The 24,936-nt window shown below is 47.7% G+C and overlaps 2 protein-coding genes across 2 annotated transcripts in view; both read left to right on the forward strand.

Annotated features, from left to right (window-relative positions):
• The first annotated feature begins 3,777 nt into the window (after positions 1–3,777).
• On the forward strand, positions 3,778–12,603 carry LOC144173102 (WW domain-containing oxidoreductase-like). Its single transcript, XM_077701612.1, has 3 exons — positions 3,778–4,294; positions 6,866–7,210; positions 10,240–12,603. The coding sequence occupies exons 1-3, from the start codon at positions 3,980–3,982 to the stop codon at positions 10,819–10,821; spliced, it is 1,242 nt and encodes a 413-aa protein (XP_077557738.1). The 5' UTR covers positions 3,778–3,979; the 3' UTR covers positions 10,822–12,603.
• Positions 12,604–17,933: 5,330 nt separating this feature from the next.
• The window catches only part of LOC144173103 (elongation factor G, mitochondrial-like), a 52,703-nt gene continuing 45,700 nt past the window's right edge, over positions 17,934–24,936 (forward strand). Inside the window, exons 1-3 of the mRNA XM_077701613.1 lie at positions 17,934–18,151; positions 20,155–20,178; positions 24,045–24,167. Coding sequence (XP_077557739.1) covers positions 18,068–18,151; positions 20,155–20,178; positions 24,045–24,167 — 231 coding nt within the window. The 5' untranslated portion in view covers positions 17,934–18,067. The remainder of the gene's footprint in view (positions 18,152–20,154; positions 20,179–24,044; positions 24,168–24,936) is intronic.

A 24,936-nucleotide genomic window follows, 5' to 3' on the forward strand; every position in this document is an offset into this window, starting at 1 on the left:
TCACCGACTTCTTCGCAAACTTAAGGTCTGCATAAAAGAATTGTGAATTTGTTGTTTCTGTTGCTCATTCGATAATTTGACACTCGGGTAATTCTACATTTTTTATTCCCTGGAGACCCGAAAAAAAAAAAGTGACAAACAGACAGGGTCAAGGCAAGTTAATCGAAACCAGCTGAGATTCACAAACCACGCATATAAGCTGCAGTTTTAACCCAAGAAAGCTAATTGTTCACAAGTGCTTGGATGCGAAACTGTGTTGTGCGGCAAAAACAACGGAGTCTTTCCATCATGAAAGTTCAGCAGAAGCAATTCAGAGGCAAATAAACCTGCGCTATACGTTTCAAAGGCCTTTCGAAGGCCTTGGAACCAATTGTCTATCGAGTGCTCCCTTGTAAATACATAGGGCCAGGGTAAAGAGTAGTAGCTCCGCCTTGCCAGTAGAATCGCCAGCACTTGGCTAGTAGACAGATCGATGGTGTCACAGGATGTATGCGAACTCTATCATTGCAACCGCTGGAGCTGTCGGTGGTGTGCACCAGAGTGTACTGTTACTCAACGCTGTACATATGAACGCACCGCGTTATTTTAATCAGGCTGAGGCCATCACACCACTAATGTACAGAGCAAAAACAGACCGTGTGTGTATAATTAGCTAATCCTGTCTATATGTAGGATATTACTGCTATTGTGAATGTTTTGAGCTTACTGTTCTTAATAGGGGTGTGCGAATATTCGAAACTTCGAATATTCGATTATAATTTTTTGGTATTCGATTCGATTCGAATGACACTTTTATGGTTCGAAATATTCGAACCACCCAAAACTAAAAAAAAAAAAAAAAAAATTCAGAGCGTGTCTCAGCAGCAAAGTGGCGAAGCATATACACGGCGAACGGTACGTGCTTTGCAGACTGTATCGGTGTTTTCTGATCGCGAAAACGCTCTGCGCACGCCCAACGCGCGCTGACACCGCCGGGAAACCACCCCCACGCTGCGCGCGGCGCGGCCGGCGGCGTCAACATGGCGTCGGCTCCAGCCGCGAAATGGCGCGGGCGCTCGAGCGACCGTTTCTAACCGCTCTTTAAAATGCGGCTCAAGGGAGACACGAAGTTTCTTGTGCGGTAAAGGAGCTAATAATGCATGCTAAAACGGTACCATAAAACATCACCCGCGCCGCTAGAAAGTGCCCGTAAAATATTTGCCGGGGTGCTAAGCCTAACCGTCTCCGGCGGAGCCAAACCGGATGTCTCGATCTCATCGCAAGTAGTCAGGCTCCTCCATTCTGCCGCGCCCGTCGTGCGTCATTTTCTGACCGAGGTAGGCGCTACCGCGGGCGCGAAATCGTCGATGCGAAATCGTCGAGCCGAGGCGAGCGAATCGCGTGCAAAAACGCACCATGCGGTTCACGCTTGACTGTTGCGGCGTGTAGCGAGCTGCACAGCGAGTGAGGAGACGAGCGCGGAGCTTTACGTGCTCCAGAAAGGACTGCTTTGCGACATGGGGGTTAAAAAAAGCAGAAAAAATCACGAATTTCGTCACGCGAAAGTAACAGAAGAAATAAACGAAAACTTTTTTCAGCGCTCAATTTTTTGGTCTGTGTTGGTTCATACGAATTTCGGATGATACGAATATTTTTCGCAGTCCCGCAAGATTAGTATCATCGAGATTTTACTGTATCAGCGCGCGGCAATGTGCACGGGCTCGGGCATGCCAGCCACTAGTGTCTCAAGTGAGCGGCTACTTTCGGTATCTGGTGGAGTCGTGACGAGCAGGAGGTTGTCACTGCTCCCCGAACATGTCGAGCAGTTAACCTTTCTCCATATAAACATTTAAGTGAGTTCAGACCTGTTGAGTGCAATGGTATTGTGTAATTTCTAATTTTACTTTGTATGATTTGTAGTGCAATAAAGTTGCAGTTTTTGTGTCTCTAAATGGTGAAAACTTTAATTTAAAAAAAAAACAATAAGTATTCGTATTCGAAAAATATTCGGAAATTATTCGATTCGATTCGAACTTTGTTTTTATTATTCGAATTCGCTTCGAAATTAAAAAATTGATATTCGCACAACGTTCTTAAGCATGTCTGTGGACTTGCAGAAATTTGCGTTTCATTCCTTCACTGCGGGGAATCCTTGTGTGTATATACGAAGTGCGCCTGAATTTCTACGAAGTGTGCCTAAGATTAATCGAAGCATTTAAGTCTACTTGTGTGCTTTGAAGGTGAAGCCCGGCAATATTAACGGTATTGGTGCAACAGTTATCTCTCTCTTTATTTGCTTTCATTTCGATGTGGAACGAAGCAAAGCAGATGTAATTAGGGTAGGAAATGATAATACATTGAAAAATGCCCAAGGCAAGTTGATAGTTGCCCACATGCATGTGCCCCACATTAATGAATACTTGTAAATTTGGGTTGATGGGAAAGCATGGAGCAAAATGTACAATACGGAGGTTCTGCTCCCTAGAAGGAAACACATAAAGCTTGTTTTTCTGTGGTTTATAACAGTGCTGACAATTACTCATACAATGCAAGAATTTAGTGGCCTGAGCACAGATAATTGCCATAAGTGTTACGTTAAGTTTGTTTGAATGTAATTCAGTATACTTTTATATAAAACTTTTTTGTAACCTTCGATATGAGCTAGCACTCGAAGAAGGAGAAAGAGAAGATAGGATGGGTGCCAGGATGGACCAAACTTGTTCTTTTCAGTCAAAATGCATAGTAAAGTTCCTGGCAAGGAGGCATGTTTCTCCAGAAACATACGTGAAACTTGCCTTCAACCCATCTGCTTTTATTCATCGTTCCTCTTTATAACTGCGTTGAAATTTAGCACACACCAACTATCTCAAATTTCAACCTTAAATGTGCTACTTTTTAATGTTAACGAATGTGATGCGCTGATGAACCTTCAGGTCAGTACGTGTACCATATTACTCCCACAAAATCACTTGTTTGCCACTCAACGAGAATTTTATGAGTTATCTTTATGCAATAAAAGGAGATAACAATTCTTAAATTTCTTAAATGCACTGAGGTGCGCCTTGCCCCCTATGATGCCCAACTATAAACGGCATCAACTTTCGAGACCTCGGTGCAAGCAGTACGGCTAATGCGTGCAAGCTTAGGGAGCAGCGGCCAGGACGCAAGTCTGTTTGTGCAGTGAGCATGTGCGGGGAAATGAGCAAATAATGCCTCCCAGAACAAATTCAAATTTGAATACGAGTATACATTAATGCATACGCGTATTATTTTTAATGGCAAAGTACACAGCGAATCGAACGGTCGGCAGCACCGAAGGTGTGCCGTTTTTTGTGTGATAAATTCCCGTTAAATTTGTCGTACTTCGACGGTCAAGCGCCCAGCCACCGCCACACAGGTCCACTAGTTTCTCATCTACTCAAAATCTTGCAGCGAAGTAACAGGTTTTCCTCCCCCAATGCTATTTATGGCCCGTTTGGCAATAAACTTTGAAGGCCGCGTTCAATGCCGGCGCCGTCTTGCCGCCATCGTGCACCTCCTCTGTCGGGAGTGCACCGAATGCTCTTTCTGCACTAGTCTGCACCACGGGTACACCCGACGGGTATCCCAGCCCCCAAAACTGCCCCAAAGGAGCTCCATAGTTTATTAGCCCATTTTATATCATTTGCGAGATCAGTTTTGTACTGCCAAAAAACTTCTGAATTGTTTTGGACAGGCACTTAAAAGAGATCACCCGAGCTGCGAGCTGCACTTGTGCCACGAATGGTTGAGTGTCACACCGCATTTATGCACCGCGTGAACCGGTGTAACCCCATAACAGTGTAATGCAGGTGAATCGAAAGCACCCACATCCAGCTCTTCGTCTCCCAAACAGCTGATTAAAATCCTCCCGGTTCTGTGGCTGATCGCATCGCCTAGCCCGCATGCCATCAAGGTAATCCGGCCACGAAGGCGCGATTCGAATCGCGCACTCCTCGAAGGCTAGCTCAGGGGCGACGCGATGGCGGACCTTCTTCCCGAGACGGACAGCGAGGACGAGCTCCCGGCGGGCTGGGAGGAGCGGACCACGAGCGACGGCTCGGTCTACTACGCGGACCACCTCGGCCAGCGCACGCAGTGGACGCACCCGCGCACGGGCAAACGCAAGCGCGTCTCACCGCAGCTGCCCTTCGGCTGGGAGCACAGCGGCGACGGAGCCTTCGTCGAGCGCGCCTCGGGACGCCGCAGCCAGACCGACCCGCGGCTCGCGTTCCCCGTCGAAGAGGGGGGCTCGGCACCCCGGCAGCGCTTCGACGCCAGCTCCAGTGCCATGCAGGTGAGCGGCCCGGGCGAACCCGACGTAACCCACAACCCGATGAGCATTTCAATGCTTAATTGACATTGGGGGAGCACTGCGATTGATAAACAGCGTCGAGAAGTTGGACGATGTAGAAGACAACCACAGCGCTTGCAGTGGTCACTCGATCTACATCGTCCAAGTTTTCCGGGCTGTTTTTCAAGCGGTAAAGCTTTCTAATCGTTACATTGCAGGCAGGGTGTATGCGACTGATAGGGTGTCTGCAACTGGTTTCGCTGGCTGAATGCTGTTGTGTTGACTTGTGTACAGACGCGCCTTTGGTTTATGGTCCTCTGGAGCTTAATGTGTCAAAAGCATTTGCGATGTGCTTGGCAAACCGGTGCCGAAAGGTCTTCCACTTTGTGTTTTAGCGCCAATGGGCGAAAAACTCGCCCAGTCTGCCTCCTCAGCGAAAGAGTGCCGGGACACCAACAAAGTAGCGTGCGTGGCGCCTCTCCACCTCGGCTGTCTAAGCTCGATGTTTTACCTGCAGTGTTACAGGTATGGACGCAGCAGGGTCATCAGCTGATCGTGCGAGTGAAGCAGGCCAACAGCAGCCACATAACTCGTTCTGCTGACCCTGCTGGCTGCTGCGTATCTAAATTTAAAGCTGCGTGTTCTAACCTGGAACAAGTTGTGTGCTGTGTGAATGGGTTTGTCAGTTCGCATATGCGTAACGACCACCTTTAGCGCAATTATAGCCTTTCGCTGCAGCATGATTGTAGGGGGGCCAATTGGTAGTATCGTGATAAATTGAAATACGAACAGTGGAGCGCGTGGCTTTCAGTACGTGCTGCGTAGGACAGGACAGGAGAGCACAAACAGGACGACAGGAGAGCACACAGACGCAACACTGCATCTGTGGGCTCTCCTGTCGTCCTGTTTTTCCGCACTGTCCATCACTCTGATAACCTTTCTCACTGTGAAACGAAGCTAAATATTTCGCTTTTTCGTGGTTCTGTTTCCTCTCAGTGTTGCTTTCAGTGTAAATTGCTTACAGTATGAAACGGAAAATAGGAATCTGTAGCCCCAACCAATGGAATTTAATTGCAGTGCTTTTATTCCTTCAGGCTATGCATAGCTTATCTTGTCATCTCCTACAGCACAAAGGCCAAAGCATCTTTGGATTTACCGCACTTTGCATTTACGGAAAGAGCGGTAAATGCAGGTATGCCTTTCAATTATGCTTTATGCAGGTGTACTTTGCATTTGCCACATTTTTGCATATCTGTGCATTTACAACAAAACCACAGCGCTTATTCACTCAATGGGCAACTGCGGATGCTGTGACACTGCAGGACAAATTTCTGCAATAGTCTTGTGCCACCAAATTCAAGTTCGCATTGTTTTGTCAATGATGGCACAAAAGTTTCATGCCGTACAAAATAGGGGCAAGTTATGATCTGCCGGATGCTTAAAAAGCGAAGTTGAATTTCACGCATTATCTGTTTAGCTCCGCTTTTGACTTTGTGCCAACATATGCTAGTTGCTTTGTGCGGAAAGGGGGTCCCTGGGGCTAAATTGTTGTAAGAGTATTTTTCCTGAGCTTGGGCAAGGATCAGCATGCATAAAGCAGAGCTTACACCTTTTTTTCCTGGGCTAACTGGGGATTAAAAGTCATGTTGTTCATCTCAGTTTTCTAATCCCTTTTGCCACATGATGCAGCAGTTATGTTCATCTGGACACAGCTCGTTTCCTTAATTCCTAACAGCTGCTGCGACACATAAGTACAACTTTGTTAACTACGAATTAGCGTTGGACACTGGGCTACTATTCACGTGCATGAGTTGCACTGCGTTACTTATTAAGGGGGACTTTTAGGGACGTGTAGCTTTTGTGTGCATCTTGTCGTTATGTTCAGGAAATGAGCATTCAGTGGTAAATGTACACTGGTCCTTCCTCAGTCCTGTGTTTCGTTCCTTTAGTCAAAGAGGCCAACTTGCCCTCATTGCCACTCTGCTGGACGCAATATTCCGTTCCAACATAGGTACAAGTCCACCAGTTCCGGTGTGATGCAGAACGTTAAATAAACGCGTTGATATGCCACGCCCCACCTCTAAACTGACCTAAAAGATACCAGACCAACCTTATTTGCGATACTATTGCGTGAAATTGAGTTAAAAGAACATTTGAAGTAAAAATTCAGATATTTAAAAAAAAATCTGGCATTTCTGGGGCTCAAACCCAGGCCGTTCGCTCCAAAACCCGATATTCTATTCCTGGGCTATCGTGGCCAAACAGCGGAGTTTTTTTAACAGTTCTTCAAGAGAATTGAACAAGTGTTCTGAGTGAACCAGTGGACAGCGCTGGGTGTGCTCAGGAAGTACCTGCTTTCCACAGGGAATCTGAATGTAACTTGCTGAACACTGGCAAATAAGTTATCTCTGGCTCTTGTTTCTATTTGTATCATATCTCTTTCTCTGTTATCTCTCCTTACATCTTATCCTTTTATCTCTTGCTCTTATCTCTCTTTACATCTTATCTCTTGCTCTTATCTCTTGCCTTTCCTGCTGACGCTCTCTTCCTACTGGTGTTTCTCCCCTCCTGCAGGTTTTGCACGGTCGCAATTTGGATGGCCAAACGGCCATTGTCACGGGCGGTAGTTCAGGCATCGGCCTGCAGACTGCACTGGCGCTGGCCTCGCATGGCTGCGACGTGGTCATAGCCTGCCGCTCGGCCGATGCCGTGGCCAAAGCCATAGCCCAAGCCAGGGCCCAGCGGCCAGACACCAAGCTGTCCTTCCTGCCCCTGGACCTGGCCTCTCTGCAGTCTGTGCGGGCATTCGCTGCGGCCTTCGCGCAGCAGTGGCAGCGCCTCCACATGCTCATCCTTAATGCGGGCGTCTTTGCGATCCCGCACTCGCTCACCGAGGACGGCTTCGAGCGCACCTTCCAGGTTGGTGACGAGCATGCCGGACAGGATGGTTGATGGCACATTCGATAAAGGGGCCACAAAAACAAAATTCAAGCTTGGTTCTTTAAAGGGGCCATGCAGACAAAATACAAGTTTGTTTTATTTGAAATATTTTGTGTTTTATTGTGCCCCCAGCACTTTTCCGGCAGCAAATGGTTCCGTATTCAGTGAGAAATTAATCCATTTAGGTTTAAATTTAAGACCCGGTCGCACTTGGGCCTAGTAAGGAGTCCTCTAGCTGCTTGAAACCTGGCATGAGCCGATCTTCCCCGCCGCTGCACTCAACCTTATTTCGCAGCAAGCGCAGCAAATTCGTCGTCTCGGCAGACATGTCGGCACCTCTCGAGGAGGTTTGTCGTCGTCGCCGCCATCTTCGCCGCCCCCTCCTTTTGTGGCCATTTCAACAATTTTGGCATCCGTAAATTCTCCTGTCACGAGCACAGCCTGCTGTACCTCTGCACTTCCCTACCGTTACATGACGTGCCACAGGGTTGCGTGACAAAGTTGATATGCCTCTAGGCTCAGACTTCACGTTCGGGGAAAACATCAGCTTTGTGGTAGGCGCAACTAAACGAGAAAAAAATCAACTCACTTAGGTGCGGCAGCATTGCGCAAATCTTGTGAAACGGTCTGCGGCAGCGAAATTTTCGTTCCACTCTCAGGCAAGATTTCGAGATATCCACAGTTCGGCCCAAAGATACTTCGAAATAAAGGGGAACAAATACATGGGACGTGTAGGAAATGGTTCGGTGCTGCGGGAAATTTCGACTTAGCCGATTTTTCGAGATATGTGAGTTCGAGTTAACGAGGTATTACTGTATTGAGTAGGTTGTAGGACTGCGGGCGGTGTTCTTACTTTTGCCTAGCAATCAGACATTTCAGTGTTCATCCTTTTGCTGTACACTTACGTTTCTTTCTGGAGTATTTTTAGTATTTGAGGACGTATTATTCGGTTGGTGTAGATACCAGTGGGAAGGCAGGGCTGTTAGCTTTAAAATTTTCTCATCATTATTTCTCTTTTTATCATACAGGGTGTCGCAGGAATAAATGATATGTCTTGAAATCTTTTTTCTTAAGAAAGCGCTCTTCTATTCGCTCTCAAACTTTATTCAAGGCTTATTTTGCTTAACACAAACGGCGGTGATGACATTTGCTTATGGATAAACCAAATAAAAACAGTTTTTGCTTAGGGAGACCCATCGGTCACGATAAAAAAGAGAAAAATTACCACGTGAGAGTAATGACACCACACCTGGCATATTCAAAACGAAACGTGCTGTAATGGCAGTGTCAAACATGGCTGCAGGTCTGAAATCTTTTTTTTAGCGCTTGTTTAGGATGATCACAAATAGTTATTTTAGGCTGGCTATGGACTGTTGGGAAATAATCCACCTTCCAGTGAATCGAAAATTGTTTCGTTTTAAATAAGGGTGGTGTGGCAATAATTGGAACACTTCAAAAAAATTTTCCTGAGCAAACCGCCGCTCTGTTCACACCCAAACTTCTCACGAAGGTCACATTTTGTGATCTATTTTGTTTGACATGGGGAACAACGACGGTACTTACCTGTTTGTTCTAAAAATAAATAAAAACGATTCTTGCCTATGGGAAAATGGCGGCTGATTTGGACGTGCGAGCCAGCCATAGAGTTTCATACTAATATATACTAGAGGGAAATCTGGCGCCACTGTCTATGGGAGCCGCGCTTCGGCGAGCGTTCCGTCATGTACCGGGCAGGAACGTTCCACTTGTCCTTGACATGGCTCATGAACAGGCTGAAAAGTTGGCTCTGGCCACAAAGAAAGCAACAGTATTAAGCAACAGTATTACTGCAGAAGGTTCATCAACTTTGTTTTGTTCTTATAAAATTTAACCTCACAAAAGATTAATTTGGCAGTGATTATGTAGAAACTTCACGCACGATGAACAAGAAAAAAATGTTACCCTTTTTTGTTGATTTTGGCTGCGAGACAAAAAAGAAGCCATATGTTTAGCTAAGCCAAGTAGGCGAGGAACGTCACTGGTGGCAATGGCGCCACCCACGGCGGCCCGCGGCTGCACCGACAGATTTTCCTCTAGTATATATTAGTATGAAACTCTATGTAGTGAGCGCATGTTGATCTTGGAATGACGGCGCCACCTTGGGGTATGCAGAGCAAAACGCAAATTTGGGATTCACGGTAGGAAGGAGCCAAATGGTGCAGCAGACGATCAGAAAATGCACCTAGGAAGGATTGATTGATTGATTGATTGATTGATTGTGGGGGTTTAACGCGCCGACGCAACGCAGGCGATGAGGCGCGCCGTAGTGGAGGGCTCCGGATTAATTTTGACCACCTGGGGATCTTTATCGTGCGCCAAAATCTCGTACACACGGGCGTTTTTGCTTTTCGCCTCCATCAGAAAAGCGGCCGCCGCGGCCGGGAATCAAACCCGCGACCTCGTGCTCAGTAGCGCAACGCCTTAGCCACTGAGCCACCGCGGCGGGTCCACCTAGGAAGGAGCCAAATGAGCTAGCAGACGATCAGAAAACCCACTTTCACATCGCATTTTCTGTTCGTCTGCTAGCTCATTTGGCTCCTTCCTACCGTGAATCCCAAATGTGCGTTTCGCTCTGAATGCCCCAGGCGGTGCCGTCGTTCCAAGATCAGCTTGCACTGGCTCACACGTCCAAATCAGCTGCCATTTCCCATAGGCAGGAATCGTTTTTATTTATTTTTAGAATAAACAGGCACGTACCATCGTTGTTCCCAGTGTCAAACAAAATGGAACACAAAATGTGCCCTTCGTGTGAAGTAAGTTTGAGCGCGAACAGAGCGGCGGTTCGCTCAGGAAAAATTTTTAATGTGTTCCAATTATCGTCGCACGACCCCGCAAACTCGATATAGACACAAGAAAAAGTCAGCGCTGTAGTTCCTTCGTCTTGTGTCCAGCTCGAGTTTGCGCTACTTCAAGGTGTTCAAGAGTTTTTCGTGCCCCATTGTAATCTCGGTGCATAAACGTCTTCACAGGTGAACCACCTTGGCCACTTCTACCTGACGATGCTGCTGGAGCCCCTCCTGGTGGCGTCGTCACCATCACGCGTCGTCGTGGTGGCGTCCGAGAGCCACCGCTTCAGCTTCCTCTCGGCCGCCAACCTGACCGAGGACCGACTGTCCAACCCGACCGGCCGGGGCCACTACCCGATGTTCGTCTACAACGACACCAAGCTCTGCAACGTGCTCTTTGCAGCCGAACTGGAGCGGCGTTGGGGGTCACGCGGCGTCCACGCCTACGCCGTTCACCCGGGAAACATGGTGTTCACCGGACTGCCCGGGGAAAGCTGGTTCTACTGGCTGCTGTTTCTGCTCGTGCGGCCATTCACCAAGTCGTTGGAGCAGGCGGCTGCCACGACTGTGCTGTGCGCCACGGCTCCGGACCTGGCAGGCGCCGGAGGTGGCTACTTCAACAACTGCTGCCGCTGCAAGCCGTCGGCGGCCGCCCAGGATGAAGTGCTGGCTGAGCTTTTGTGGCGGACTAGCCAGGCCATGGTCAGCCACTGCGTGGGATCGGGGCCGGACGCATGGAGCGCTGCGTTGGGGGACAAGCATTGAGTTTGGATCGCCTCGATGGGCTGTCCAATGTACAGAACCTGCGGAACTGCGAATAAGGGAAATGAATTTTTGGAGGTTTGTACGAATGGAGTCAGTGAAGAGGAGGTATTGTGAAGGAACGCAAGGGCCAGCCATCAGCAGTGTGAAATTTCATCTCCAAAGCAGGCGCAAGGAGCAGAGCTAGGCGGAAGGGAAACGTCATGTAAAACTCCCATTGGTGGTCACAAGGTTGGCGTCCCCTTCCCTTCTTAGCATCACTCTTGGTATGATTTCCAACAGCATTGAAACGTGCATCTTTCAGCCGGGTCTCCATAGGGGGTCACTTTAGCCCCGCTGCTGTTCACATATCATGCCCTCAGCACTTCTGTTTTCCTGTTGTTGGCATTGGCCGGGTCTCTACTCCAATGGGCACTTGTGCCTGCGCTTAACTGCACTCCTAGATTGGAGTGCTTTGTAAAGGTTACTTCACTTGTACATATCCTTGCACCTGCCACCTCGATCCCCGTCTCCTACAATAGCTTCCACTCAGATTCCATCATCGTTGCTGCACTGAACGTGACAACGAATCCTCGTGTGAGCAGAGTTATGTCTTTTTCCGACTGACGCACTTAATTTAAGCCTCCAGTCTTTGCATCCAAGATCAGAGTGTCTACCACCTTTCATCATTCAGCTTGAGCAAGTCTTGAAGCATGTGGCAGGCTTTGCATCCAGTTCCCTCACAGCTTCGCCTCATCAGTGTGGTCATTGGTAACGGGGACCCATCTGCTACTTTCACACCTTACCAGCCTTTCTCCATAGATGTGAAGAGGCTGAATGTTCATTGGTGACATCTCGCGAGGTGCTGACGTACCCATAGTGTCGCCTGTAACAAGGGGAAGAAGCTTCGGCTGACCTCTCCACCAAAATATTGGCAAACGCTGCAAGACCGTATGGAACATATAGACCGTATAAAACATAGAACACTGCAAGACCTATGTTTGTCGAGCCACCAGATAATAAATACAAGCCTCACAATCGTATCCAGATGCTGACTTCAACCTGCACACGCCTGTATCTCACTTTGTCATGATTAGTTTGATATATCGAATACTCTAACATAACCGAATCTGTACACAACAAAAGGCTGCAGGGAAGCGCCGTCAACTTCGTCTCGTTCTTGCGCGAAAAGCAGCCATGGTTCACAGCACACAGTGCAGTGTTACCAAAATGTGGGAAGCAAGGGGGAAAAGCCACAATTTCATATTGTGACCCAGTTGGAGCTCGTGTTGGTCGTTGCAAAATGGAACCAACTGTTCATGGAAGTGCTCCAAGGTAGGTGGGTGCAGCACTGCAACTGTTAAGTTCATCACCTCAACTCTCAGTTATTGAATCCAACTGGCATCATGCATGGTTATTGCAGTTAAGCCATTAAGGAGATGCAGCAGTGTATTTGTCAAACTTCTGTTTATGTTTGCATTGCAGACTGGCTCAAATGAGCATGCTTTTAATCATTAGTCCAGTCTCTAAAGCAGTATTTATTTTAGAAAGTTGTGAAGAAGAAAAAATACGACGCGATATTTGCGGTGACTGCAACTACTATGTGACGTAGTACAATGCGAAGTGTTTTTGCACTGTGATTGGACAATGTCCGAGTTTTAAAACATTCATAAATACGTGTTTGGTGTTGTGTCAATACTATTTTTTCTTTAAGGAAAAACTTTCACTGTTTTTGCAAAGAGCTTATGTGCTAAATAAAGTTTAGGTGGTTTTTTATGGAGCTGTCGACATCAGTTTCAATTCCCAGCAACATGCTTGGCATCCGGCGTTATACTTGGTCGCGTATTCTTGATACCTCATGAACTATCATGCCGCGCTTCTGCTCTGTTGTCGGCTGCGGAATGGGTCAGATAAGCCTGCCAGCACCACTCGGGGGGGACCAATTATGATATCACTCTGCGCCAAAAGATGAGCCAAGCCATACGCAGGGCTGACGTCCACTGCACCATTGGGGATGCTCAACTGGGACATCGAAACAGGTCGATTGAGGCCAGAGGTTGGAGGGGGGAGAAAAGTCAAATTTTTGTACAGGTACAAATATACAATCAAGAAGAGCACCTAACAGTTTGGGCGCCTGCTCTCGGAAGTGCTTGAAAGAATGGCTGCAAGCATGCACATCTCTGTGGCAGATCCCAGAGATGTGGCCCAAAACGAAGGCAGGACTGCCATTGAAGAGTATCCACATCGAAACTGGCGCGGTGATAATGATGATGATAATGATGCACGTGCCCGCACGGAATGATTGGCCGGAATAAAGTCTAAGCTGCAGTCAGGTGCTGCTTCTTACGGGATGCTGGCGCTACAAGTTACTAGTGCACTTGTTAAAGTGGGCCGTTGTTTTATAAGTGGCAATCTCAACCACGAGCTCTGATGCGCGTTTTCTAGCCCTGCTTCGCTAGTGCTATCCGTCTCTTTTACACTATGAAGTCTGTGGGATGGTAGGATGTCTGTGGACAAGCCTTGCTCAGAATAGAACGCCACGTCATTCCGCCGCGACCGCGTTGTGTTCCAGTTCTGTGGCCGCGGACCTATCGCATCCATGATTTCCACCGGGAGCTTTTGCTGCACAGCTCTGCCTGAGAGTGCACAGGAGTGCCAGGCTGAAGACTGAACCGGCTGGGCGTCACCGTGCCACCCATGGAACCGCGCATTACAGCGATCTAAGGTCCCTGGGACCTTGCAGCGATCGAGCAAGCCATGCCACCCGTGGAAGCACGCCGCAGTAGGCCTAACGTTCTGCGATTCTGCTTCCAGCCAAATCAGCGTGGAGTTTTCGGGGGCGAAGCCATCGCCGCGAGCAACCACCGCGTCCGCGAAGTCTTCGTCGGCATGTCAACGCCTGCCAGTATGCAGCACGAGTCTCGGGCTCTTCCGCGGACGTCGTGGGGTCGTGGGACTAACGACTAACCCCGTCTGATCCCACACAACCACCACCACCACAATGACTGAACTGTGTGAAGCGATGCGGAAACGGCATTAGTATGATAAAGGACGTGGTCGCGTGTTGCATCCGCGGTGAAACCAACCGCGGTGAGTGTAGTGGTGTAGATATTTTCGGGGTTTCCCTATCTGAGTGTTTCCACTTACTGCCACCAGAGGGCTGAGCCCTAAACTATGTTGACGGCGCCCGGTGGAATAGCGAGCGTTGGTTTTTAAATTTGAACTGGAGCGTGGCGTCCCTTTCTCGTCGGGCCCTTCGGGGCCGGCCGACATCCGCGATTTTCCAAGAAATGTACGACTTCGCAAAGCAGCCAGCCAGCCTTGTCCGGCCTGCTACGAATTCCTGTGGAACGGACCCTGCCACTGACCCGGTCTTCTTCCAGTGCTTGCAGCTTTCTCATGCCGTCATGTGCGTCGGCAACCCTCGGATCGGTTCCTGCGCTAACCGGGAGAGCGGTCGGTGCTAGGACTGCTCACGGACTCCTGTGAACAGGGAACCACTCCTTCGAGAACAATGAGGTGCTCTCTACCCCACCCTCCACCGACCTTTCCGTGGGGCCATTTTCTGCCGGACTGGCCATCCCTCCGGCAACTGGCCTTGGACGTCACGTGACCTTGCCCTGCCTTCCAGGTCTTAAGGAACGTGGTGCCTATAAACACCACCACCGCCTGCTTTGAAGAGCCTAGAGGACACTGAGCGGGCGCCGACGGAGGCCTCTAAGGCTGACCGCGGACGCAGCCCTGTCCCAAGCAGCGGGTGGCAGCTAGGGACATGCTGGCGAGCTGGAACCTCGTGCTCGGCTCTTGCAGTCGGCCCATCAGTTAAGCCTCTGGTGGCGATCCCACGCCAACCGCGAGCTCGCCCAGGCTTAGTCGTAGGGCCTCTAGGCTTGCTGCCAGCAGGAAGGAACATGCTCCAGGCGAGGACATCCGAGCAGCGCTCAGTACGAGCTCAGAACGTGGCCTAGCGGTAGGATCTGTGCTCCCCAGTGAAGAAGCGACCAAGGAGTCCACTCCAAGCCAAGCTGGTGCTGGCTCTTCAAAGCAGATGATCTTGGATGACAAGGTGGTCTACAAGGAGCGCATGCAAAGAAGTGAGTCTATATTCAAGGATGACCAGCAACTGCCTCTACTACATAAGTTGACAGAGAGAGAGCGAAAGTGGCAATAATCTTTAATTGAATCAGTGATGTACACGCAATACTTATGCTTCAAGATCAATCAATCCACTTCGCCACTGCGCCCACAGTGCAACGCTTATGATGATTTGCACACAAGTGGAAAAGCAAGACGCCGTTTGCTCGTTCCAGTGCCTACTCCACAGGGACAGGACTGTGAGCCTTGTGGGCAGAAAAACGTCTGGATACACGCTGGGGCTATTCCTGGACTTGTGAAGGTTTCCAACGCTCGTGGCACTGCCCAAGCTTAAGGCATCCTGGAATGAGGACGCAGCTGTCTGAAGCCTTTATCCGATTTCGTTAAAGTGTGGCCTGCCGGCGTGGACTGTCGGCATCGAAAACAAGTCCCACCAGCATTGCAAGAAACCAGGGAGGAGGTGGCTACTCATAAGCAGCATACCTGCCTCGGGGACATCTGTCTTTGGTGATTTTGTGACACGCGGTCCACAGCCTTGGTGAGCAGCTTGCCAATCCTGTCCTTGCTTGAACAAGGAACAGAAGCTGGTGCCTTCTGGGAATCCAGTGACGACAGCAAGGCTCCTGATCCTATGCCACCTGATTCGAATCCCTATGTGCACTGTGAATTTCAACGGACTTCAGCTCTTTCAATCTGGAACCTTTCTGTGCCCCAGTGAAAGCTTCCTTTCGTCGGCACCTGGAGCCTCCTCTACCTTGGATAAACCTGGACTAAGCACGAATTTCCTCAACTCTGTGAAGGACCGCCTGTGTTCCTTTGGCTCCCACAGTCCCACCAGCAATCAGGCCCTCTGTGGCCCGGTAACAGTAATGTGGTCGGGGTGGGAAACACGTAGATCAGGAAACCCCCGACACTACAGCAAGCTTGTGTTTCGACCTGAAGTGGCTGTCGAAGAGCATAATGTTTTTACATTTAAAGTAAAATTATTGTGCAACCTGAAGTCTGTTGTCATGCTCAATTAACTATTTAACAGTGTGCACAGCTTCATTCGGTAGGCTTAAAATGGAGTGGAAAGCAGATACTAGGGGTCCGTTCGATTCACTTGCACCACATGAACCAGTTCAGGTGGTGCAACACTCCGCTGTTCGTTTCAGTGGCACAGCTCACAGCACCTGAACTGCACCATTCGATTCGCCGGCAGTGCCAATGGGTGCAGGACGAGTTCATGACTTTGCACCTGCACTCCTTGCCGGGGAGGAGCAGAAGCAGGCGATAAAAGTGCAGGTCTGGTTCCGTCGATTGCGCACGATGGTCGAACTGTCTTTGCACTGCTGTGAACTTGTTCAGGAGGTACCGGTTGAATTGAATGGACCATAGGAAGCACACTCCAGGTGTGTCCCGGGAGGCTTGCACGTAACCTGCGTTCGTGAACGTTGTGTTTGTAATTATTTCATAGCGTAAAGTGGATCAGAAGCGAGTTTGAGCTACAGTTAAACCTGGATGTAGCGAAGTTGATAAAATTTCGCAATTTTTCGTTACATGGAGCTTTCGAGTTAAGGCTCCCATAAAGGAAGCAGAAACTAAATCAAAATGCTAGACATCGTGGATAGTCAACTCTCCCTTTAAGAATTTATTCACGGTGAAAAAAATGCGTGCATTGTGCATTCTGCTTTTCCACGAAGTTATGCAGTACACGACACTCCAAAGAATCAAGGTCACTTACCCCTGTATTCGCAAACGTAAGTTAAGTATCAATTTTGCCTTTTTACACTCTTCGGTGCCTTAACCAATTTCAAGGACCAAACGTATGCTGAAAGGGCACCTTTTCGCAAACTTGATGCTCTTTACCGCACTCAAACTTTTTGAGAGGGTGCTAGCTGGAATACTTGTACCGGACGACAACGATCATCTTTCTTGCAGACTGAGAAGGCTCTTGAAATTGTGATGAGCTTGTCTTGAAAAGACTAAACTTCATTTTCTGACAGCAGAACTCGTCACCGATGAACCTGCACCTCAGAAAGCCGCGGCGACGCACGCTTACACACCGACAGGCGGGCCTAGCACCTAATGGACACCACACTCACAATGGAAACGCACGGTAGTCTGCAGTGCAGGCAAAGTTCGCTAAATTAGTGCATATATTCCGCAGATTTTTCAGAAAAGTGCAAAAAACATTGGCTCATCAGCGTTGCGGATTCGCTACATCAAGGTTATCCCACAGCCATGCCTCCGTTGCATAGAGGTCGCAAATGCATTGGTTTCAATAGTGCTGGCAATGGGGGAATTGAAAAACTTTGTTAAATCCAGAAATTCGTTACATAGAGGTTCGTTTCTTCCAGGTTTAACTGTATATCCGGAAGGTAGTCAGGAATGTCATGAATTTTTGTTCGCGGAGGCAGAGTAAACTAAGTGCGGACGCCCCTTCGTCTAATGACAACGGTGGTTGAAATGCTGGGCTTTCTTGTGAGGGATTCATTCGCTCCAATTGTGATGGGATGGAGATCAAGGAGGCTTCGCAGACTGCTTAAATCGTGTCGGAGTGGCATAATCGGACAGACTTTGACTTAATAACGCGAGGGACTCTCGTTGGATTCCAACTACGGTAAGCGTTTTTTTTCTTGAGGCGCTTGACGTGCCTATTCTAGTACACTCTAACGTGCCTTTGCTTATCATCATCATCGTTTTGCGAAACCCATTGTGTGAAAGTTGGCTTTCCTGCAGCGCTTTCTGGTGACTGGACGATCGCCATCAGTGACGTATAGAAAGCTTCGCTTTAAAATCACAGAACACACACACCTGGTAGGCTTTTCTATAGAGTAAATGAAGGCCATCGCACAAAAACCCGGTGCGGCCATAGGCACAGAACAGGGGGCTCTTCTGAAAACATTGCATATTTTGTACTTTAAATGGCTTTGCAGTGTATTTTTGTGTGTCTAGCATTGTTACTCCGTGGAATAAGTTTTCATTGGTTTTTTTATTGCAAACCGTTATTATTTTCCCATCCGCCAATCCGTTGCAAGCCAAGCCACCGCTATCCGCAACCCTCCATGGCCGCCGCCATGTGGTTTCATGCTGCTCGCAACTGTGCATTGACTGGACGTTCGCGTTTGAGCGGCGTGGTTTGTTAATAGACGCGCAACGTGTACGGGCTAGGCAGGTAAACGTTAGTCACAGTATGGGGATCTGGAGAGCTCACCGCGCCCTTCGGGGAACCTGGAGCATGCACAGCGAGATCCTCAGGTGCATCCAGCAGAGTCGGGTAAGCCGCTCTCTGATGATTCTCTGCGGCAGCGATTACTTATGCCGCCGCGCGACGGACCTTTGGCCCGATTTGGATCGAATGAGCGAATAAAGTGTGGCTGTCGAGCGCATTATTGCACTTAGTGATCCAGGTTTCGCAATGACCTTGGCCCGTCCAGACACGGCAACGAATGAATGAATGAAGCGGGCCGGGATCTTTAGAGAGCGTTGCCAAATATCCCACTACACCGGCAACCAAGTGTCGCGCCCGCTTTACAACTCGTGGTGCGAGCAGCCTGCCTTGATTTTTACTGAACTGGCCCAACAGCTACCTCTCACTGACTAGACAGGTTATTAACTGCTGATTACACAAGAGTAAATGTGAGCTACAGCAAGGAGTAGTCGCTAAATAATTAGCAGAGACCCTAGTGGCTAGTTAGTGGGTGGTTTGGCCCACTGGCTAAGAGTCAAGATGGACTATTCTCACCGTGAATTGTGAATCGGGCTAGTGGAGTTTTCACGGCGCTTGCGAGACCCTTGCCGGTTCCCTCTCCTAAGGAGATGCTGAACTCTCGGATTATTTGTTTTGTGCTGTTCTGACCTGCAGCATTGGATAGCCACTACCTGTCCTCGTTGTGATTCTTGTCTTAAAGCTTCGTATTAACAAGTGATGAAGATAGTATCGCGTCACTGAGAAAGTTTTAGATGCGGTATTATATTCCTGTGGTGTCTTCTCATTTTAGTCAAAGAACATTTCGACAGATTTTGAAATTGGCCATCGAGTATTTAAGTTTCGCCTGTCAGGCGAAGGAGTCTACCTTGGCTTAAAGGGGCCATGATGACAAAATGCAAGTTTGGTTCATTCGGAAGATAGCCTCGTCAGAATAACACTGACTCCACTTTTAACGCAAGCTTCACTAAAATAAACTGTATAATGAGGAAAACAGAGAATAGGCATGCGACACCCTAGCTGCGTTGCTGTACTAGAACCTATGACGTCATATGAGCAGCTGTGTGATTGGCTGAGGCTGGCAAAATTCATTGCACATTTCAACTGTGATTACAAGCTTGTAGAACGAGCTATTTGTGCCTAAATTTAGTTCCCATCCTTTTGATCGCAATAAGAATGGTGGGGTAACTAACCAATGGAAGTTACGGACGAACTTGTAAACCTAGAAGCATTGGTGCATATGGTGCGCAGTATGCCAGCCAAAGCTGCACAGCTGTTGGGCGCATTGGGCTTGTCTGACACGGCACTGGCTAACTGGCATAAGTGACGTTGCCACTAACGTGACTCTGTCAAGCACACCCAATTTTTCTCAAAGCATTACTATCGACAGTAACAAAAGTAAGCCAGATACAAGTCCAGTCAGAAGCAGAGCAAGTGTGGACAGCAACCATTGAGCAGATCGTCCCACCATCTGCGAAAGCAGGTGTTAAACAAGGCAACAATTTAGATGTTTCCCCCTATGCAGCAGCCTTAGTCAACATGCTCATGTTTGTTTTAGATGCATTTCCTGAGTACGTCATCGCTCATGCCATGAAACACAATTTAGCGGGGAAATTAAAATTTTGGCTTGGAATATTCAATTTCTCAGTGAATGAAGTATTGTTTGCTGCTGGACAAGCGTTGGAGCCACTATAAAACGCTAAATGTTTTGAATAAAATGAATCTGTGTCTTGTTCTTGTCTTCATGGCCATTTAAAGCTTTGCATACACAAGTAATTAAGACAGTGTTGCGTCACTGAAAAAGTTTTAGATGCGGTATTATATTGCTGTAGTGTCTTCTCATTTTAGTTAAAGAACATTTTGACGGGTGTTGAAATTGTCAGTTGAGCATTTAAGACTGGCCTCTCAGGCAAAGAAACCTGCTTTTTTATCAGACTCCAAGGCTTCAGGTCTTTTTGGCTATCTTTTGAACGTTATATGTGCTAACTTACAGGCTGTGCTAGATACTGGTGCATTTAGGCTACGTTTAGCTTTTGTAACAAGGCTAATTTATGCTCTTTTTTTTTGCGCAGGTTCTGGCAACCAACAGCCAAGCGGTAAGTGTCTAGCCTACAGAAGGCTCTTAGGGAAGAATTTCTGCTGCACTGGTTACAAGTCCACCTAACCTGCACATATTTGTGAACAGAAGTGAGCTAGTGCAGTTGAAAAATGTCGCAGAGGAAGTGGCTTTGAGCGTCGCTAGCCTTATGGCTGCGTTGGTGTATGCGTGGTATTCTTTGAAAAGTTGAGTGGTCAATTTATTCACTTGGCAACACTGAAATGGCAACGGACATGGCGCCGCTTGTGCCACTGCGGCCACACGCCGAAGAAAAAAAGAACGCCGACGTGCATCGTCTGCTCCATTTCAACCCGATTCTCAACGGTGGTGTCAACAGAGTTTTTGTTAACCGCACTCACATTGGAGTCGAGGCATTACTTTGCGTTCGGCGGGCTGGAGCTTGTAATGTCCAACCCACATCGTGCGCTTAGCACGGGCAAGTACCGCCATCCCGCGGAGCCCGACGTAACCAGTGACGGCGCACTCACATGGTTGCCTGCATGCATGCCTCGCTATTGAATACAGGCTATATTTTTCCCTTCCAAAGGTGCTCTTGCGACATGGGCAGGGTAAGGGAAAAAACTGTAGTTTAGCTTTCGTTCGAGGTTGGCTCAGAGATGTGCAAGTCAGTACATGCCTGTTCTGTCAGGTGTTTATGGAGGATGTAACAGCATGCAAATGAGTATAGATCTTGTTCCCGTTTTTTTTTTTTTTTTTTTTACTGTTTACTTCCTCGCGTGTCTTTGTGCAATAACTTTGCTCAGTGGCTGCTCATGTGTGCTCTCTCGAGTAGTCTCACGAAATCTTACCATGCGATTAAGTCGGGAGTGGAGTGATAGGAAGTCCCTGCAATGGGTGCAGTGCACTCACTAATTATGATGTGGTTGGTTGAACTAAAAGATTCTGCATGCATTAGCTTGTAAGGAACAGTTTGTCAGCAGTGGTGTTCTCTGTCAGTCCTGGCAGGTGTGCCGCCAGCACATTGCGGAGTGGGCTATAGCGTAGCGGCATGTTGTATGCATTTTTTTAGCCCGTGATTGCAATATAATCTGAAAACGTGTGAATCAACTGTTTGTGGCCCACAATTACCATTCCTGGTAGCTACTTTAGGTCACGTGCACTGTGTTTTAGTGTTATCACAGGGGCTTGGCACTCTGTTCATTATTTTCTTTTTGCGTCTTTTTGAAGTGGCCTGCCGCTATGGTAGTGCTAGGATACTTTTGCAGGTTGTGATGTTCATTGGTGCAGCTAGGGCTTAATTGACGAGACGCGCACACATGATCATTAAAGACGAGAAGCGATGCAGGTCTTCATGAAGCAGTAGAAAGGCATTTATGTGGAAATGGGATCCGGAGATGAGCATGACGATGAAGGAAAAAATAGATGAGACGAAACACTCCGTGCTAAAATACTAAAGAGTACACTTGCAGTTCACATCAGTTCACGGAATGAGAAATGTGTGAGGGAAGAAAAAAAGAACAGGCTCACAGTGTTGCGTGGTAGAACTATGTCAGGCATAGACTCCATAGAGTGGAAGTTTCCCACCAGGCGATGTTGTAGACTGGTAGTGGCAAATTGCGTGCCAGATCTCTACGCTGCACTGAAAAGAGCTGAGCTAAGCCGCAGCCATTTTTTCCAAGTGCACCCCGTGCTCCAGCGGTCTTTCAAATTTTTTAGCACATACCCACAAAGGGAGATTGGCCAGGTGTCTTCTCAGTGTGCCAACGTCCTCCTCCTCCTCTTCTACTCTTACACAAACTCTTTCCTGGTGGCACATACCCATCTGTGGGCGATGTGCCTTGTTTAATTTTTGTTGCTTTCTTCTTCTACTGCTTTGGTACATGAACATTTCCGGTTATCGCATTACAAGGTGTTGCCATGGTTGTGGGCATGCGTCCAGAGGATGTGACGTAAAGAGTGCTCAAACTTAACGGGACCACATGTCCCCATTCTTGGACATTGGTCCTGGTGTCCCCCCATTTTCTTGGGGAAGATGTTTGGCTCCACTTTGGCTGCAGTGAACCACGTGAACCACAAAGTAACTGCACTAAAATCTGCACTGAGTGGGCAATGTGGCACAATGCCCACAATGGAATGGCACAAGAGTGTCACCCGGCTCTGGGCTACAATTTACATTTGCGGGGCATTTGTACTATGTATCAATCTGGGTGATTAAGTGCACTTTAACGTCCGATGTAAGACATAACATCCCGCTTGCCACTTTGTCTTTTTGAGTTGTGTTTGGATGCAACTAATGAACACTTAGATCTGAAAACGATTGTATCTGTATCAATGAATTGTGGTGCCGGGAATAAAATTACTGTAGCCGACTGATTTTTCAGACCTAGAAGGGAACGAAAAATAGTCTGAATAAAAGAGCAGTCCGAAAAACCTGCAAGTCGCAAGAATTAGTAAGTGATAACTTTATTAAGATGAGCTTCAGGCATTGATGGTTGGGCTCAGTGGGGGGGCCGCCTCTGGCCTGGGAAACTTCATTTCATTTAAATATGACTGAAGAAGTTGCGAATGGTTCAAGACAAACCTGATGATAGTGTTGCTTATGAGGGAGCGTCACCTGGTTCCTAAAAAAAGTGGTGTGTAAAAATAAACTGGCCACGTATGACCCGCCTCCAGCTTTCGATATTGCTTCCGCCGCGGACTACATGCATAATTATGGCCTCCAAGATCAATGTTGGTTACCCGTTCGGGAGTCAAGCCAATCCCCATCCAATCCGAAGCTAGCCAGGTGGCTTAGGATTCGAAATGATGTCGTCGTGGAGTTTCACCGTGGCTCTGTCATGGAAAATTTTGTCCGGAAAATCAAACTTTTGGCTTTATTTTGTCCGAAATATCCGTTGTTCATATACATTACTTCCATGGGTCCACTGGTAGTTCCTCAGGTCTGAATTAATCCGGAGCCCTTCACTGGAGCACCCCTCACAGCATGGTGTAGCTTCAGTGTTTTAAACACTACAGTCAGTTAAACAATCAATCAATCAATCAATCAATCAATCAATCAATCAATCAATCAATCAATCAATCAATCAATCAATCAATCAATCAATCAATCAATCAATCAATCAATCAATCAATCAATCAATCAATCAATCAATCAATCAATCAATCAATCAATCAATCAGCCAATCAATTACAGGCAATCAATTACTCACTGTAAGCCCTCTTTTCACATCATGCAAATTATTCAATCAACACAGCTCACACTACAATCAATCAATCAGTCAGTCAATCAATCAGCCAATCAATTACCCACTGTAAGACCTCTTTCCACATCATGCAGATTATTCAATCAACGCAGCTTCACCAGAATCTACGGCACCACAAACTCTTTCAATTTATCTGCTCTCCCACGTGCTATCCGGTTTTGGAACGATCTCCCTGATAATATTGCATCGCTGATTAACCCAGAAACATTCCGCAATCACCTGCACAAGCATTTTTCCATGTAAAAACCACCAAACAGGAATGCTATCGTTTTGTTCTGTGAGCACCATGATGTTTTCCTTTTTCTCTTTTTTTTTTTTTTCGGTTGCAGCTACCCCAATAGATGTTATTATTGCTTGTACTTATTTTCTTGCCACTCTTGCTTGCTGTTATCATGTTCTTTTTCTCTTTTTTCACTGACTTGTTGCTGTATTATATACGTAGTTTTGGTATAACTTGCCTTATTATTTTTTGATTGTCTGCTCTTCTTGCCCCCCTTACCCAATGCCCTGCTGGGCCTGTAAGGTACTTTGAAGAAATAAGTAAATGAATAAATCAGTCAGTCAATCAATCAAGCGCCATCTTGGCATCAGTGCTGTCCAGAACTGTCACGAATAAACTCTCACCGCAAACTCTTTGCAGGCGCAGCACAAGGATGTGGAGCACATCCGCAACATCGGCATCTCGGCGCACATTGACTCGGGCAAGACCACGCTCACCGAGCGGCTCCTCTTCTACACGGGGCGCATCGACCAGATGCACGAGGTAAGTGTCTCCAGTTCGGTCCTGGCGGTCGGGGCTGCGTGGTTCAGAGCTTGTGGAGAAGGCACCTTGTGTGTGTGCCATAAGACTGCAAGGCCTAACTCCCTTTCAAAGTCATTTCCTTTTTCGGAGGTGTCCGCTTTGACAGCGGCTGTGCGGGCCTGCACTGCTGCTTCTCTCTCATTATTGCTCAGAATACCGTATTTTTGCGCGTATAACCCGCCCCTGCATATAATCTGCACCCCCACTTTCAGCCCGCCGGAAAAGAAAAAAAAAATCCTCGCGTATTGCCTTCACATTTGATACAGGAAAGCCTGCACCAAAGCTACTGCTCAAGCAACACATCGCATAATACGTAGACAGACAAAGCGTATATTTAGCAAGTAGAATACACTGACTGGAAGGTGAAAGTCCCATTTCACCAATAAAATACAGTTAGTTGTTAGAGTGTGCTCGTCCTTGCCTTTTCTTCCTTGTCCTTGTAATGTTTGCGCAATCACTGCCATGGAAGGCTTAGTCAGTGTTACCGCATAAGAGCTTCACAGCACAACACGCATTGCAGTGAAGCTGCACTACAGGAAAAACCGCACGTATTGTCTGCACCCCCTACTTTGCCACTGAAATTTTCTCATTTTTGGTCTGACTTTACACCCAAAAATACGGTACATGCTTTTGAAATGGACGCAACTCAGAATTTTGTCCCAGATAAGCACGTTCTTTGTCCTTTGCTTCTATTAACCCTTTGAGGGTCGAATTTTTTTGAAAAAAACTT

Source organism: Haemaphysalis longicornis, unplaced genomic scaffold (genome assembly GCF_048455015.1).
Source record: "Haemaphysalis longicornis isolate Haplotype H1 unplaced genomic scaffold, Haemaphysalis longicornis Haplotype H1 scaffold_29, whole genome shotgun sequence".
Lineage (NCBI taxonomy): Eukaryota > Metazoa > Arthropoda > Arachnida > Ixodida > Ixodidae > Haemaphysalis > Haemaphysalis longicornis.